Consider the following 18534-nt stretch of genomic DNA (forward strand, 5'->3'; position numbering starts at 1 on the left):
TTCAATTTTAAAAACTTGGTATATTTTCCTCCATTTCATTTTTATTTGGTTGTTCTCAGTGTGTATGTTAACTATGCTGTGCTCAGTCGTGTCTGACTTTTTGCGACTCCATGGACTGTAGTCCGCCAGGCTTCTCTGTCCATGGGGATTCTCCAGGCAGAGATGCTGGAGTGGGTTGCCATGCCCTCCTCCAGGGGATCTTCCCAACCCAGGAATCAAACCCAAGTCTCCCACATTGCAGGCGGATTCTTTACTCTCTGAGTCATCGGAGAAGCCCAGTCTGTGTGTGTACTCATTATTATATTTTATTGTCGGTATCATTTGATTTATTTCACATACAGACACATTTGATGCCTGTACTAGTAAAAAATTGAAACTTCTCTATGTAGATTATTGACTTAAAGTGGATTGCTTAGGTGTGTCCTCAGAAAAGTATACTATGAAAGATCTTTTAATACTCTGAAAACTTTTAAAACAGTTTAGGTCTAAGGTTCTCAATATGGAGTATATTTTTCGATTCGGGTTTTAAATTATCTTTAGTAAATTATCTTTTTAAATTATCTTTTTGTCAACAATGGAGAATATATTTTTCTTTGCATTTCATATATTCTAAAAATTCACTTCAAAAATCACCAAATCCATGTAATGGTAATCTGAAGAGTCACTGTTTTCAATGACTGAATTTGTTCCAAGGAAACTGAAGTAATAGGATATTTATCATACTATCAATCTTTATAGCTTAATTTGTGACCTTAAAAATAATATACTGGTAAAGGATAAATTATTGGAAAATGTTACATTGTTTAAATGTGCCTCTCTTTTCTTATACTTATTTATTCATGCAGAAGAAACCTGGTGTCTTTTGAGTTTTCCCTGAAGAAATTTTCAGTAAGAACTCTTACATATGATAGCAATAGTAATCAAGTGGATAAGCCCAGGAAAGAAGCTTTTATTGTTAAAGGATTTATATTCAAACAGTGAATTGCATTGTGCCAGTTATAATGCCATTTAAACTGTTCATTTAAAACTAAAAATAACTATTTCAAACAATTTTACAGGTGTGTCCAAGTTTATCAGTTTACTTCGAGGGGGATAAGAACACCTTGCTTTCACTATTAAAAGTTAACTATTAGTTAAGTAAGTATATCTTTTAAGAAGCGTAGTGAAAAAAATTTTCAAGAGGAAAAATAGCTTTTAAAAAAGGTGTCAGTTTTCAGCATTACCACTACCCCTCGTAAAAAGACATAATTTAGACTCAAAGCCTGAAAAGAAGTTAACATTTTAAGGAAGATTTCAAGGGATGATATTGTTCATTCCATAGGTGCAAAAGGCTAGATTTTAAAACAAAATGTTTCTGTAACTATGTATGTAGTTTAACTAGAATATTATATCTGAAAACTGAGTCTCAATCTTACTGTTCTTATTTTTTCCCTTTGCAGTTATTTTTTGCTTACCTATCTTATATCAGTTATGAGGCTGGGGGTTGAGCTTGAAAGAATTTGCTAAGGCTCTTTTTTATTGTTATGATAGCTTATGGTGAACAATGTTGGATTTGTGATCTCTGAAGAAGATTTAGCTTCAGGACCAGGGACCAGACTTGATTATTCAAGAGCTTTTGTATAGCAGAATTTTATTAAAGTATGAAAAGGGACAGAGAAAGCGTCTGACATTAACATCAGAAGAGGGACGGAGAGTGCCCCATTCACTAGTCTTAGAAAAGGGAGTTACGTACTTTTTAAAATTGCTTATTACAGTAAATCAAAAGAATGTCTCAAGGTTGTAAAGATCTTACTAGACCCACTCCCATAATTTACATTTTAAGATAACAGGATTAGCCAGAAGGTTTTCAGGAAGGAGAAACTGTCCTCAAGCAGGATGCAGTGTTGTTATATAATGCTTAGTACATAGTTTAAGCTGAGTTGTTTGTTGTGTAATCATCAGTTTCAGGCTTAAAGAGAAAAACATTTTATGTGACTAAGACTAAAGAATGTAGAGAAAAGATGTTTGTCCTTTCTTCCTCCTTGAGAATCCCAGACCCCATCTCCACTTCAAGAGCCCCAGGCCCCTTTCTCCTCCGGGAGGACCTCTGACGTTTTATCAGCCTGCCTAGGAATTGACTCAGTTGCCTGTGCTGAGTGAGACTTTCTAAGTTGAAAACTTTCTATAATCACAGCTATTTCACCACGTTCTTTAGTATAGTTAATTCTCCAGTTTAATTCTGTGATATCTGGTATTATTTTATGCCCTCAAAGGATTAACAAAACTCAGGTAGGAACAAATATGATTCCTGCTGCTGTTGCTGCTGCTAAGTCGCTTCAGTTGTGTCCGACTCCTAGGATGTGCTATCTGTTGGTGATAAAATATCCCTCACCCCTGAGTTATGTCATCTCTTTAAATACCTTAGAATTAAGCGAGATTTTAGGTTTCACTTATATTTCATGTTTATTTGAGCAACTCTTTATGCCAGTGTTTTGTGGACTGCTGGTCATCTACATGTTGACTGTTTCCTTAGAGCATTTAAGATATTTGATGTAGTTACTCAGGAGCATGAAATGTGGGGGTGAGTCACTTGGCCTTTGTAGCTGGTGGGACTGTAGCCAGTGTAGTATTTCTGCACAGTATGAATAGTAAAAATGTTAGTGTATAGTGATAGTTGATGTTCATAGTAATAATTGTATTATCAAGAACATGTTAATATGTGTTACTGTCTTTGAGGATGTGTTCTGTAAGGAAGCAGGGAAACATTTTAGAAACAGTTGGATTTAGATTTTTGTCCTATTAAACACTTATCTTTCAGCTATCTGAAAACTCTCACTTTACTAAACAACTCAGAAGAATTTGTGCTGGCTAGGATTTTATTATTTTACTGAGAAATAACTTAGATCAAGATTTTTCCATATTTAAATTAATATGGAGACTGGGATTTGAAGGAACTGATTTTTCACAAATTGATATCCAATAACTACGGGCCAGAGCTATAAAAATAAGTGTGGGAAATAGTATATTTGTGAAAATTAATTTTTTAAAACAATGTATGTGGAAATAATAGGAATTAATTGATAGAAAAGTGTGTACTATTCAGATAAAAATGGGATGCAGTGGCAAATTAAATTAAAAGATAATCATGTGTTAGTGCAAAAATCATTGGTAGTTATTATGTGTATATTTTATTTCTTAGATTGGATCCTCAAGATTCAGTTTGTGTTTCTGTTTGATTGGCACACGTTTCTATGTCCCCCTCTCTCTAAATACCTGGATGTAACTTGTAGAATCTGATTAATTCCTATTCAGTGGAGAAAAACCTTTGGGTGGTTGGGAGTGGGATTTGGAGTGAAAGTAGATTGAATAGTGTGCTATATAGATGGTAATAGATAGTAGCTTTCCCCATGCCAGATTGCAGAAAGAGCCATGCAGGATTGGGGAAAGCTGTGAGCAATCCATTGTGACAATCCTGTAGCTCTGAGATGTATGGAGAATTCATAGCTGGAGTCATACAACGTGTTGGCTCAGTGCCTGTGGGTATTTTTTAGGGATTGAGAGGAACTGTGTCAGATTAATAACCCCCAGAAAAAGATTAAAAGAAGGGGCCTAAAATAAGTTTTCTCTCTCTGCGTTTAGAGCATTCTTTCCTGGGAGGTGAGAACTATATACATAATGCTTTTAATTCTTAAAGTTTCACTTAGATGGGTAATTTAAAATGTATGGATAATAATGGGAACTGGCACTCCAGTATTCTTGCCTGGAGAATCCCATGGACAGAGGAGCCTGGTGGGCTGCAGTCCATGGAGTCGCAAAGAGTCGGACATGACTGAAAGACTCACACACACACACACACACACACACACACACGCATGAATAATAACAATGATAGGGTTTGTATACAGAAAGATACAGTCATTCACTTTGATTTGAGGCAAAATACATTTTTTTACTGCTAGTTAAATTTTAAGTGACACTATTCTTGATGATGCATATTTTAAATGTGTCAAAATAGCTTACCATAACTCAGAATGTTCTTGTTTAACTCAGAATAGGCTGCACTTAATTGAGTCATTTGATCAAGTTCAAAGTGTGTTTTAAATAAATTTATTAAATGTATATTCATCACCTTATTTGTTGAACAGAAAGCAGCAGCCACATTTTTAAGAGCTGAGGATCAGTTCAGTTCAGTTGCTATTGCTAAGTCCTGTCTGACTGTTTGCTATCCCCTGCACTGCAGCACACCAGGCCTCCCTGTCTGTTCACAGTTCACATATTGCTGAAGCCTGGCTTGAAGAATTTTGAGCATTACTTTACTAGCATGTGAGATGAGTGCAGTTGTGCAGTAGTTTGAGCATTCTTTGGCATTGCCTTTCTTTGGGATTAGAATGAAAACTAACCTTTTCCAGTCCTGTGGCCACTGCTAAGTTTTCCAAATTTGCTGGCGTATTGAGTGCAGCACTTTGACAGCATCATCTTTTAGGATTTGAAATAGCTCAGCTGGAATTCCATCACCTCCACTAGCTTTTTTCATAGTGATGCCTTCTAAGGCCCACTTGACTTCACATTCTAGAATGTCTGGTTCTCAGTGAGTGATCATAGCATCGTGATTATCTGGGTCATGAAGCTCTTTTTTGTACAATTCTTCTTTGTATTCTTGCCACCTCTTCTTAATATCTGCTGCTTCTGTTAGGTCCATACCATTTCTGTCTTTTATTGTGTCCATCTTTGCATGAAATGTTCCCTTGGTATCTCTTTTCTTGAAGAGATCTCTAGTCTTTTCCATTCTATTGTTTTCCTCTATTTCTTTGCACTGATCACTGAGGAAGAGCTGAGGATATATACTGGTAAACAAACAGAACCTTTGCTTGCAAAGAGATTACAGTCTAATGAGACATTTAAGAAAAAAAAAAGCAGTAAATATACAGATGGTGAGACCTGAACAAGCTGTGTTTGGGGGATAGAGTGAGGGAACAAAAGGGAAAGTGGGAGGAAATGAGATGAGAGGGTAAGGCAGAGGTTGGGTCGTTTGGGGCCTTATGGACTAGGGAAGGAATTTGAACTTTACTCCAAGTGTCATGGGAAGTCATTGTAGGGTTTTTGAAAGGAGGGTTATGTGATCTGAATTATATATATATATAAAAATATATATATATATACACACACATAGTTTAAAAAGTTGCTCTAATGTGGAGAAGAAGCAATACAGAGGCAAACATGGCAGCAGTGACACCAGATAGTCTAATATCCAGGTGAGAGATGATGGCTTGAACCAAGGTGCTGCCAGCGGAGGTGATGCCACAGGGTCTGACTGAGAATATTTTTTGAAGATAGAGCTGATAGCACTCCCTGATAGAAGCTGTGAGAGAAACCTGGATGATTGACTCCTAGGATTTTGGCCTAAACAGCTTAGTGAATGATAGATTACTCTTTTGCTGAGATGTGTGAACATTGGTGCCAAACTAATTGTAAACCTTTATTTCTAAAATGAGAAATGGTCAGCAGTATCTTCAGTTCAGTTCAGTTCAGTCGCTCAGTCACGTCCAGCTGTTTGCGACCCCATGAATCACAGCACGCCAGGCCTCCCTGTCCATCACCAACTCCCAGAGTTCACTCAGACTCACATCCATCTAGTCAGTGATGCCATCCAGCCATTTCATCCTCTGTCATCCCCTTCTCCTCCTGCCCCCAATCCCCCCTAGCATCAGTCTCTTCCAATGAGTCAACTCTTAAGTATGTGAAATTAAAAAAATAATAATCACAGAAACCTTTTTTTTTAATAGGCGGAGTACGTCCAGCTTGTCACTGAACTGCGAATGACAAGAGCCATTCAGCCTCAGATCAATGCTTTTCTACAGGGCTTTCATATGTTCATTCCACCATCCCTCATACAACTTTTTGATGAATACGAATTGGTAAGGAAAAGCATCAGTTCTTTTGCTGTTACAATACAAAACAAAACTCCACTTGATATAATTTAGAAATAATTTTAGTGCACAAAAGTGAATGGAATAATGTAGAAAATATGGTAAACCATTAAAATGTTCATGTTTAGGGAGCTGTAAGATTTGTGATTGTGCTTCTCTAAAGGGTAATAACTAGAATCAGTTCAGTTCAGTCGCTCAGTTGTGTCCGACTCTTTGCAACCCCATGAATCGCAGCATGCCAGGCCTCCCTGTCCATCACCAACTCCCAGAGTTCACTCAGACTCATGTCCATTGAGTCGGTGATGCTATCCAGCCATCTCATCCTCTGTCGTCCCCTTCTCCTCCTGCCCCCAATCCCTCCCAGCATCAGAGTCTTTTCAAATGGGTCAACTCTTCTCATGAGGTGGCCAAAGTACTGGAGTTTCAGCTTTAGCATCATTCCTTCCAAAGAAATCCCAGGGCTGATCTCCTTTAGAATGGACTGGTGGGATCTCCTTGCAGTCCAAGGGACTCTCCAAGAGTCTTCTCCAACACCACAGTTCAAAAGCATCAATTCTTTAGTGCTCAGCCTTCTTCACAGTCCAACTCTCACATCCATACATGACTGCTGGAAAAACCATAGCCTTGACTAGACGGACCTTCGTCAGGAAAGTAATATCTCTGCTTTTGAATATGCTGTCTAGGTTGGTCATAACTTTTCTTCCAAGGAGTAAGTCTTTTAATGTCATGAGTTGCTATTTTTAGCATTCGATAATGGAGGTGTACTTATGCATTATTAAACAGAAAATTATATTCTTTTTCTGGACCAATGTATAAAAAACAAATAGCAACAATACAGATAATTGACAAAAACTTTGCCTTGTAAGTTGTTGATGCTGGTAAGTTTTATAAAACTTCTTACTGAGTTACAGTATACATGAGAAAAATATAACCTAACCCTAACATGCATCATACATGTATAGCTTGATGAATTTTCACACTGTGTACACCCATGAAACATCTGGATCAAGAAACTGAGAAATCCTAATATCCTAGATCCTTGTGATGTTCCCTTCCAGTCACTTTCCCCTCATGGGCATCCACTCCCCTGATTTGTTATGATGTAGGTTAGGTTACCTGGTTTTGAACTTATGTAAATGGAATAGTCACCTAGAATATGTCTGACTTCTTTAGCACAACTTTTTCTTTGTGAGAATCATTTGTGCTGTTGCATGCAGCTGTAATGTGTTCATTCTCATTGCTCTGTAGTACTTCATTGTGTCAGTCTACTTTTTTTTTTTCTCTCCTTTCTACTCTTGGTGAACATTTGTTGGGTACTTTTCAGTGGTGTGAGTTATAAATGGGGCTTGGATTTGGAACCTTTTTTGTGGCTTGTGTGTCTTTCATAGGAAAGGGCTCTGCTACGCTGGGATAGGAAATGTTTTTTTAAAAGTTGACTCAAATATCTAAGTTCATTTCATCTAAGTTCATGGCATAAACATGTTCATCAGAGTTCAAGATACAGTTTAGATTCTGGATTTTTCATGAAAAGAAAGTATTTAGTAGCATCAGTGTCCTTACAAATTGATGTGTTCATCAAGTTGTGGACAGAATGCAGTCTCAAGTCAAGAGATGATCATCAGGCTCAAATATGGTGACAACATTGTTGTGATTACTATATCTATAGTATTATTACAGGTGAAAGTGAAGTCGCTCAGTCGTGTCCAACTCTTTGTGACCCCGTGGACTATAGCCCACCAGGCTCCTCCGTCCATGGGATTCTCCAGGCAAGAATACTGGAGTGGGTTGCCGTTTTCTTCTCCAGAGTTGCAGGGTTCCTCAAATGTCTGAGGGACTGTCCTGCCATACTGTGCTGCTTATGAGTTTATCCATGGTGGTACCAGGATATTAAAACACCGAGCCATGTGAATACTATGAACAGCTGTGAACACTTGCATGACACAGTTTCTGACTGTTTTGGGGATATATACTTTGTTCCCAATTCCAAAAGACCAATTATTTTTTCATATTTTTAAAAATAATAAATTGTTGATTTGGACTAAAATCTTTTGCTATATGTATATGTATTGATATTTTTTATTGTATACTTCCAATTTCATCTTCTTTTAGTCAACTTAATAACTTTCCCCCCAAGTGTTAAATGAGCTAATAAGAATATTTTGTTCCTGTCACAAAATCATAACGTATGATGTTCATGAAATACTTCAAATTCCTTGAGAGAATTTAGTCTCATTTTTATTCACAATTATTAACAATGAAAGCATACTCAATGTTATTAAAAGCTTATCTTCAGCCTAGAAGGGAAGAGGATTAAACTCATGGATTGTAAGAAACATGTAACAATCATCCATATTCCTTTTTTGGTAGATCTGTATCAGTATAGTGCCAGGGAACAGAATTTCCCTAGATGGTTCAAATAAAGAAACTTTACTGAAGGAACTTACAGAGGCATGGGCAGGTTAAGAATAAACAAGATATGATTGAGGCATCCAGAGAATAGCAACAGGAGAAAGCCTTTCTCATCCCTAAAACTGAAGACGCATGGAGGAGTTACTGTGAGGAGCCCTGTGAGAGTCTGAACCACCAGGTAGTAGCTATAGTTGGGGAGGCACAGCTACTGCAAAGATGTGCTGGAGAAGGGAAGGAGCAGAATATACTCTCACCTTCAGACTCCTGCCTGTTGCCCAGTGATGGAACCCAATCTGAGGCCAACAGGCAAGAGAGCCAGTCTGCAGGGATCAGCCACCCGGGGCACAGAACGTGCAAAGGAAGATGGAAAATGTATTTGGGGGTGGTAAATGGATGCTACCAGAATGCCTTCATCAGTTAAAGTATTTTATAATACTATGGTCAGTTGGTTCAGTTGCTCAGTTGTGTCCAACTCTTTGCGACCCCATGAACTGCAACACGCCAGGCTTCCTTGTCCATCACCAACTCCTGGAGCTTGCTCAAACTCATGTCCATCAAGTGGGTGAGGCCATCCAACCATCTTGTCCTCTGTTGTCCCCTTCTCCTCCTACCTTCAATCTTTCCCAGCATCAGGGTCTTTTTCTAATGGGTCAGTTCTTCGCATCAGGTGGCTAAAGTATTGACCATAGCCAAATACTTAGTAAGGAGGACTAAAAGACAACCTAGACAGGAATTATTAAATTATTTGGTCTTAAGACCCCTTACAAGAAAAGAATTTATGTTGGTTATAGTAATTGATACTTACTGTATTTTAAATTTGAACAGAAATGTAAAATATTTTATTAGCTCATATAAGAATAACAATTCATTACATATTAACATAAATAAGATTTTAAAAATTAAAGCTAAAAAAATTAAATTAATAAATAAAATTATTTATTTTCCAGAATAAAACAAAAATAGTGGGAAAGTATTATTGTTTTATATCTTTCCAAATTTAATGCCCGGCTTCATAGAAGAAACTGGGTTCTCATACCTGTTTCTGCTTATAATCTGTTGTGATATGTTGTTTGACTGAAATATATAGAGAAAATTCAGCCTCAGTTGGAAAAGGGAGAACCTTGCAGACTCCTTGAATAGATCTCAAACACCCAAGATTTCTCAGACACCCCCTTATATTGACCTTCATTAATCTTTTTCAGAGCACACTCTATACTATATATACCTTATATATTTTTGAGGAGTTGCTGTAGGAGAAGTGACTTTGAACCACATTGTATCTTTCTCTGCAATAACAAGATCTGCTGTTCTGGCCTGTCCGTTTTGAGCGTAGGCTAGTTATTGCCTTACTTTAATGAGTAAACACATCCAACTGTGAGATAGATACGGTCTGATTCAGAGATGTGGACAAACTTTTTCATGTTCTGTTTTCACTTGAAGAATACTATGGTAAAATACTTTTGCCATTCTTAATTTCATTCTTAGTTATTTGATTGATATTTTGTTTGTTTGATGATCTTCCTGAAAAAATGGATACCAAAAGTCATTAGTAGGAAAATTGTGGGTTTTTTCACCTTATGGAAATTTGACTTTAAAGGATTGAAATTATTTCAGAATAGAGTTGTTCTAAGGCCTAAATCTATTTTGATTTTTAAAAATAACTTTTTATTATGACTTCTTTTTTCTAGTGATTAGAGTTGCTTGATCTTTTCTTTGCTTAACTCAGATTTATTTAGATCTCTGTGGTTATTTCTATATTGAGAGTATAGTATCATTATAAAATTTAACAAATTCATAAAATATATATAAACCAAAGAGAATAATGTTCATAAAATTGTTGCACATATAAACTTGTGGCATATGTGTTTGTATATAAACATGAAGGCTTATGTTTTAATTGTATTACTTTAGCAACATCTCCACATCTCACAGTATTTGTGATTACCAGTATCAAGGGTTCTCTGCCATGTAGTACTTGTTATTGATAACATGCAGACACTGTCACAGAGATAAATCAGTTTTACATGGGATTAGTTTCTAATTAAGACAGATTTGCTATTTAAATGTAATCTCTTTTTTCCCCCAAAGAAGATTAATGAAATATTTTTCTTCTTTCCCAAAGGAGCTACTGCTTTCTGGCATGCCAGAAATTGATGTGAGTGATTGGATGAAAAATACAGAATACACAAGTGGCTATGAAAGAGAAGATCCAGTTATTCAGGTAAAATCTCTCTAGAGCTTAGAATGAAGTTAAGTTTTGCCATTTAATCTTGTAAGCTTTTCAGCACTATTGAATGAAAACCTGTATTAATTAACAAAGTAAAGTTTTTCCCTAAATTCTTCTCATGGGAATTCCATATGAAAGCTTTGTATGAAATCTTTTTTGATAAATGAGTTTCATAGAATAAAATATGTTTTATGAATATTACATATTGCTCTGGTAATAAGAAGCCTACAATTGCTTTGAAATATAAGTTTAGTTTTTTATTGTTGTTTTTAGTGGTTCTGGGAAGTTGTGGAAGATATTACTCCAGAGGAGAGAGTTCTTCTCTTGCAGTTTGTTACTGGCAGGTAAGAAGTGTTTTTATGATAATGTAGAAAGAATCTAATGTATTCCATTTCTAATTGATTAGAGATAAGCAACTCAAAGTGAATTATTACTCCAAATTGTCTGTTTCTCACCTTCTTTTCTATATTTTTAGACATTAAACAAAGGTTTGTTTAGGCATTAAAGTTAAAATATATAGTAGTACCCAAAATATGTTTATTTAAGGTGTAAAAAATGTTCCTGTCAGAACTGTCAACATATATATTAGTTTGTAACTTGGTAGTCTTTTCAATCTGTAAGTCAATAATAGTAGCCAATAGTTGTTGCTGGGACAACACACACACACAATACATATAATATGCATACACAGCATTTTTTCTTCAATTTTTGTCAGATTTTAATCTTTTAAGATTTGTGGCCTAAAAACTAATTTGTGATACCATACATTGAAAAGTGTACATTTGAAAACAATTAAACATCATCAGTGTTAGAAAACTAAATTATTTAAATCTCTCTTAACTTATAGTTCTGAAAGATGTAAAAGAAAGGTGTGATTTTTCATTCTTGATAACTTAGAATTTCATCTGTATCCTTCTGTTTATCAAAATGTAGTTCACTTTTTTTCATTATAAATTTGCATGGTTCTTCTAAGAAGATTGGAACATAGAAGACTAAAAGAAATAAGAAAAACCATCACTTGCCAGCAACAACCATTATAAATAATTTGATATATTTATTTTTTACTACCTGTTTTAAAAGCATAGTGTGAATGTAAATCTATATTACATATATGTAACTTAAAGTCCATTGTTTTATTTTTTTAATTTTATTTTTCGGCACTGCATTTTAGTTGTGGCATGCAGGCTGTTTGATTTTTGTTGCAGCATGCAGGTTCTTTAGTTGTAGCATGTGGGATCTAGTTACCCAACCAGGAATCGAATCCAGGCCCCCTTCATTAAGAGCGCAGAGTCTTTGCCATTGGACCACCAGTGAAGTTCCCACTGTTTTATTTTTAAAGTAGTTTGTAACCATTGTAGAAACTTTGGAAAATGGAGAATATAGATAGGACAAGATGAAAATCCCACTAAGTAATTAAACTGTTCACAGATAACACTATTAATATTTTGCTGTATTTTTTAGTTTTTTAAGTATATAGTTAGAAAAATAGTTGGAGTTACAGTGTATACCTACTTTTATTTTATTATTATTATTATTTTTTACATTAGTATCATTACTTATTTATTTTCCAAGTCTCCTGACCTGATAGTAGCTGACAAAATGAACACCCCTTAGGACACATGAACCGAGAAATGAGTGACATAGAATCAAGTAGCTGATGCATGAAGAGCTCTGGAGAGAGAAGCTGATGTTCTGGTGCCAGGAACTTCCCTGCCACTGACTCTCCCTCCAATCTTGGGAAAATGTCTTGAGTTTCTTCTTCTTTACTCATGATTACTTTCCAAAGGGGATTATAAATCTCTACTGGTTATTTCTCAGGATGAAGATTAGGATCAAATGAGATAATGTGACTTTGTAAATTATAAAAAGCCATAAAACCTTAATAATAATATTGCCATTATTGCTGTCACGAATTCTATTGAGCAGAAGTGTTGGAATTTTGCCTCTCAGGCCAAATGTCTTAAAGGTAGCCGCAGACTAGGTTGGGCTTTAGTTTGTCCACGGTGAGTGACCTCTCTGGGTTTTCTCTTTCACTTTTCATGAACCATAACAGCCCACGTCTTCATATGCTTGGCCTTGGCTGGCTCCTCTCCAAAGCTCCCTTCACACGCATGCATCTCATCTACCAAAAAATGTTCCTTGTGGTCCAGAGTGCCTCAGCTGAAGCTTTTTCCCCATTACAGTTGTTTACTTTCTCTGTAAATGTTAGGTTTTATGGTGAACTGTGGCTTTGGAGATACAAAAGCTCCATCTTGGTTTATTTGGGATAGGCTTTCCAAGAAGACAAAGCCTGTGAGTCTGAGAAACACTGACCCTAGTGTGTCCTGTGCAGTCCTTTTTATCCCTTCTGCTGTGGGCCAGGAAGGCTTTCATTTATCCATCTGGTTGTTTTTCAGTTGCTCAATTGTGTCCGACTTTTTGCGATTCCATGGACTGCAGTACGCCAAGCTTCCCTGCCTTTCACCATCTCCCAGAACTTGCTCAAACTCATGTCCATTGAGTCAGTGATGCCATCCAACCATCTCGTCCTTTGTCATCCCTTTCTCCTCCTGCCTTCAGTCTTTCCTGGCATCAGGGTCTTTTCCAGTGAGTCTGCTATTCACATTGGGTAGCCAAAGGATTGGAGCTTCAGCCTCAGGATCAGTACCTCCAGTGAATATTCAGGATTGATTTCCTTTAGGATTGACTGGTTTGATCTCCTTGCAGTCCAAGGGACTATCCATCTGGGGCTTCCAGTTAATCCTTTATTTGCTTCAGATATTCAGGGTCCTTTTCTATGCTCCTTTCTTTCTAGACTAAGGAGAGGGGTTGATGCATTTGTGTCCTGTTTTACAAGGAGAAGGGAACACAAACACCATGTTTATTGGGAGAGGCCCTTTGGGATCAGATAGACCAATGAAATGGGCTTGCAGGTGCCACAGCTACTGCTGCTGTTCCCGAGGGATGCCTTGTAGTTTCATTCCTTTAGGGAAAGGAGAGGCATTAGATGACCTTATTCAGGTCAATTATAATGTGACATTCTTTTTTTTTAAATTAAATTTATTTATTTTCACCGGAGGCTAATTACTTTACAATATCGTATTGGTTTTGCCATACATCAACATGAATCTGCCATGGGTGTACATGTGTTCCCCATCCTGAACCCCCCTCCCACTTCCCTCCCCATACCATCCCTCTGGGTCATCCCAGTGTGCCAGCCCCGAGCATCTGTATCATGCATCAAACCTGGACTGGCGTTTCGTTTCACATATGATATTATACATGTTTCAGTGCCATTCTCCCAAATCATCCCACCCTCTCCCTCTCCCACAGAGTCCATAAGACTGTTCTTTACATCTGTGTCTCTTTTGCTGTCTCGCATACAGGGTTATCGTTAACATCTTTCTAAATTCCGTATATATGTGTTAGTATACTGTATTGGTGTTTTTCTTTCTGGCTTACTTCACTCTGTATGATAGGCTCCAGTTTCATCCACCTCATTAGAACTGATTCAAATGTATTCTTTTTAATGGCTGAGTAATACTCCATTGTGTATGTGTACCACAGCTTTCTTATCTGTTTGTCTGCTGATGGACGTCTAGGTTGCTTCTGTGTCCTGGCTATTATAAACAGTGCTGCGATGAACATTGGGGTGCATGTGTCTCTTTCAATTCTGGTTTCCTCGGTGTGTATGCCCAGTAGTGGGATTGCTGGGTCATAAGGCAGTTCTATTTCCAGTTTTTTAAGGAATCTCCACACTGTTCTCCATAGTGGCTGTACTAGTTTGCATTTCCATCAACAGTGTAAAAGGGTTCCCTTTTCTCCACACGCTCTTTTGAATAGCAACCATTCTGACTGCCTTGAAATGGCCATGTGAAAATGGCATGGTTTTGATTTGCATTTCCCTGATAATGAGTGATGTTGAGCATCTTTTCATGTGTTTGTTAGCCATCTGTATGTCTTCTTTGGAAAAATGTCTGTTTAGTTCTTTGGCCCATTTTTTGATTGGGTCGTTTATTTTTCTGGAATTGAGCTGCAGGAGATGCTTGTATATTTTTTGAGATTAATTCTTTGTCAGTTCCTTCATTTGCTATTATTTTCTCCCATTCTGAATACCTAATTTTAAAGAATAAATCGAATTAGTCACAGATTATAGACTAAAAATATGAAACAAAATCTTGTCAGTTTTTTGTTTACTTGGCTTCTTACTGCCAAGAAATACCTAGAGATTTCAGTAATTTAATAAAAGGAGTTTAAAATTATTTTTTATATGTAGGAAGGTTAGACTAAAGTTTTATAAAATCATCTCTCATCTCAGTCTCTGAATGTAATCTATTTTGGTTATTCTTCCAGAGTTTTTCTGACATTTACAAATTTTTATTTTTTAAAAACATTGTTCCTCTTTTAAAAAAACAATATATTGTTTAAAATAAATTCATTTATAGATCTAATTTTTTAAATGGCTATCTATTCTTAAATCTATTGACCTCTCAGCCATGAAGAGATACCTCACGTCCAAGGTAAGAGAAACCCAAGTAAGAGGGTAGGCGCTAAGAGAGGGCATCAGAGGGCAGACACACTAAAACCACAATCACAGAAAACTAGCCACTCTGATCATATGGACCACAGCCTTGTCTAACTCAGTGTGAGACATGCCATGTGGGGCCACCCAAGACAAACAGGTCATGGTGAAGACGTCTGACAGAATGTGGTCTGCTGGAGAAGGGAATGGCAAACTACTTCAGTATTCTTGCCTTGAGAACCCCATGAACAGTATGAAAAGGCAAAAAGACAGGACACTGAAAGATGAACTCCTCAGGTCAGTAGGTGCCCGATATGCTGCTGGAGATCAATGGAGAAATAACTCCAGAAAGATTGAAGGGGTGGAGCCAAAGCAAAGACAGCACCCAGTTGTGGATATGACTGGTGATAGAAGCAAGGTCCAATGCTGTAAAGAGCAATATTGCATAGTAACCTGGAATGTTAGGTCCATGAATCAAGGCAAATTGGAAGTGGTTAAACAGGAGATGGAAAGAGTGAACGTTGACATTCTAGGAATCAGCAAACTAAAGTGGACTGGAATGGGTGAATTTCACTCAGGTGGCCATTATATCTACCTCTGTGGACAGGAATCCCTAAGAAGAAATGGAGTAGCCATCATAGTCAACAAAGAGTCCGAAATGCAGTACTTGGATGCAATCTCCGAAATGACAGAATGGTCTGTTCATTTCCAAGGCAAGCCATTCAGTATCATGGTAATCTTTGCTAATGTGTGAGATGAGTGTAATTGTGTGGCAGTTTAAGCATTCTTTGGCATTGCCTTTCTTTGGGATTGGAATAAAACTGAGCTTTTCCAGTCCTGTGACCACTGCTGGTTTTCCAAATTTGCTGGCATATTGAGTGCAGCACTTTCACAGCATCATCTTTTAGGATTTGAAATACTTCAACTGGAATTCCATCACCTCCACTAGTTTTGTCTGTAGTAATGCTTCTTAAGGCCCACTTAATTTCGCATTCCATGACATCTGGCTCCAAGAAAGTGATCACACCATCGTGGTTATCTGGGTCGTGAAGATCTTTTTTGTATAGTTCTCCTGTGTATTCTTGCCACCTCTTCTTAATATCTTCTGCTTCTGTTAGGTCCATACCATTCCTGTCCTTTATCGATCCCATCTTTGCATGAAATGTTCCCTTGGTATCTCTAATTTTCTTGAAGAGATCTCTAGTCTTTCCCATTCTGTTGTTTTCCTCTATTTCTTTGCATTGATCACTGAGGAAGGCTTTCTTATCTCTCCTTGCTTTTCTTTAGCACTCTGCATTCAAATGCATTCTCATTATGTCAAGTAACATTTTAAAAAATGCATCCGATGTAAATCTCTGGAAAGATAAGTGTAAAGAATTTTCTAGTTTTCCCACTGTGTAAAAGAATACAAAACAAAAATGTTTGAGCCTAGATATTTTTCACAGACAGGGAAATCATTTTGGATTCCACATAAAAGCCTCTGTTGCTTGAATTAATCAAGTAAACCATTTATTTATTCAGCAAATATTTAATGAATATCTATTAGATACTATTCATTTTTATAATTCAAAATATATCTATTTCAAAGATTTTTCTTGCATGGTTACAACTTACTAGATATGAACTCTTAGTTCCAGGGTCCCACATGGTGGATTTGCTAATATCATGGGTGGAAGTGGATTGCAAAACTTCACAATTGCTGCTGTTCCATATACTCCAAATCTCCTACCTACTTCAAGCACATGGTATGTTAAATTGGCTTATTTAAATGCACTGTGAATTTCTGATTAATTTTAAATGATCAAAGGTCTGACTGCTTACTGCTTCATTGAGAGGAAAATCTCAGCAGTGATCTCTGTTCATTTTGTAATCACTGATAAATCAAGAACTATATAGTAATAGTTTCTTGCCTTCCGCTTTGTATGTAGGAAAATGTTTGAGGAAACTACCTACTTATATTCTGTGTGTGCATGAGTGCTAAGTTGCTTCAGTTGTGTCTGACTCTTTGCGACCGTATGGACTGTAGCCCTCCAGGATTCTTTGTCCATAGGATTCTCCAGGCAAGAATACTGGAGTCATTTGCCTTGCTCTCCTCCAGGGGATCTTCCCAACCCAGGGACCAAACCCATGTCTCTTATGTCTCCTGCATTGGCAGGTGGGTTTTTTACCACTAGCGCGACCTGGGAAGCCCCATCTATACTCTAATTGAATACATATAGTTCAAATATCACTAAAGTTACACTGTCATAAGTATCACTGAGTTACACTATCATTTCAAACTTAATTGCCCTATTGCTTATTTATTTTAGACTGGAGGGAGCTTATTTTGGTCTGGTAATTTGCATACTAAAGGAAACTGCAGTGCAGCAGGGTTTGGTGTTTTTTTCCTTTTTAAATACTACTTCAGGGTTTTCCAATTTGAATGCAAATTTGAGAGGATGGTTTTATGTTAATTTTGAGTGGTGTTTTCACTTCTAGACAAAACAATAAAATATTTTAGAGCTTTCCTATGTAATAGTGGTATATTTTTCTTTTAAAGCATCAACATGCTCAAGTTACCTGAATACCCAAGCAAGGAAATACTCAAGGACAGGCTTCTTGTGGCACTACATTGTGGCAGCTATGGTTACACAATGGCATAATGAAGTCTGGAAAATTCATCTGACTGCTGATGAGCAATTCAGAGTGGCAGAAGTAATTTAGGAAACTGTCAACAGAAAAGCAGCCCAATTGCAGCCCATAGGCGGGGCTGACGTTTAAAATTCATAAAGGATCAGGTTTCCTTTTTTTCTCTCTCACTTTCCCTTTTATGTTTTCTCAGTTTGTGATACAATTAGAAAATATAAAATCACAGTAGTCTTCATTTCAAAAATGGTAATTGAAAATAATAGAAACTGTCCTTTTTCACATTTCTTTAATCTTATCCAAGAGTGTGTTAAGGCAGCATCCTATTCTACATTCCACATTTCCTATGTAACTGTTATGTTAAAAAGGTGTTGTCTCTTTATTTTTCTATATAATAAATTGTTATAGGACATCCAGCCTGGTATGTCCTATTGCATGTAAAGTGCCGTTTATATTTTGGAAAACTACTGTATAGAATGGGTTAATTTACATTGTATATAAAGCCACAAATATGTATTTTCCCATATTGAATCTATATTGCAGTGATGTTTTTTAGCTTTTCAATATTTTAATATGTAAAGTTTAGACTGATGTGACTAAAACAGCTGATGAAGTGACATCTGATTTATATATTAAAGCTTTTTCTGTATTGTATGAATTATTGTCTCAAAGTTATTCTTATGTTTTGTTTTAATTTTATTTAGATAAAATTAAAATATGATATTTTACCATGTTTCTTTTCATTACTATGGATTTATCTGTGAAATCTAATGTCACATTTGAAAACATGATCCAGTGTGCAGATTACAATTTAAGTATGTAATTCTTCTTTAAATTTGCTTTTTATGATTAAAATGTTGAATTCA

General features: G+C 36.6%; 1 protein-coding gene across 5 annotated transcripts in view; it reads left to right on the forward strand.

Annotated features, from left to right (window-relative positions):
- HACE1 (HECT domain and ankyrin repeat containing E3 ubiquitin protein ligase 1) overlaps window positions 1–18326 on the forward strand; it is a 107145-nt gene extending 88819 nt beyond the window's left edge. For all 5 annotated transcript variants that reach the window (XM_069599198.1, XM_069599201.1, XM_069599199.1 and 2 more), the window contains 5 exons: window positions 5763–5894; window positions 10438–10536; window positions 10816–10886; window positions 16675–16788; window positions 17583–18326. In XM_069599198.1, coding sequence (XP_069455299.1) covers window positions 5763–5894; window positions 10438–10536; window positions 10816–10886; window positions 16675–16788; window positions 17583–17685 — 519 coding nt within the window. In that variant the 3' untranslated portion in view covers window positions 17686–18326. The remainder of the gene's footprint in view (window positions 1–5762; window positions 5895–10437; window positions 10537–10815; window positions 10887–16674; window positions 16789–17582) is intronic.
- The last annotated feature ends 208 nt before the right edge of the window (window positions 18327–18534 follow it).

Source organism: Ovis canadensis, chromosome 8, assembly GCF_042477335.2.
Source record: "Ovis canadensis isolate MfBH-ARS-UI-01 breed Bighorn chromosome 8, ARS-UI_OviCan_v2, whole genome shotgun sequence".
Taxonomy (NCBI): domain Eukaryota; kingdom Metazoa; phylum Chordata; class Mammalia; order Artiodactyla; family Bovidae; genus Ovis; species Ovis canadensis.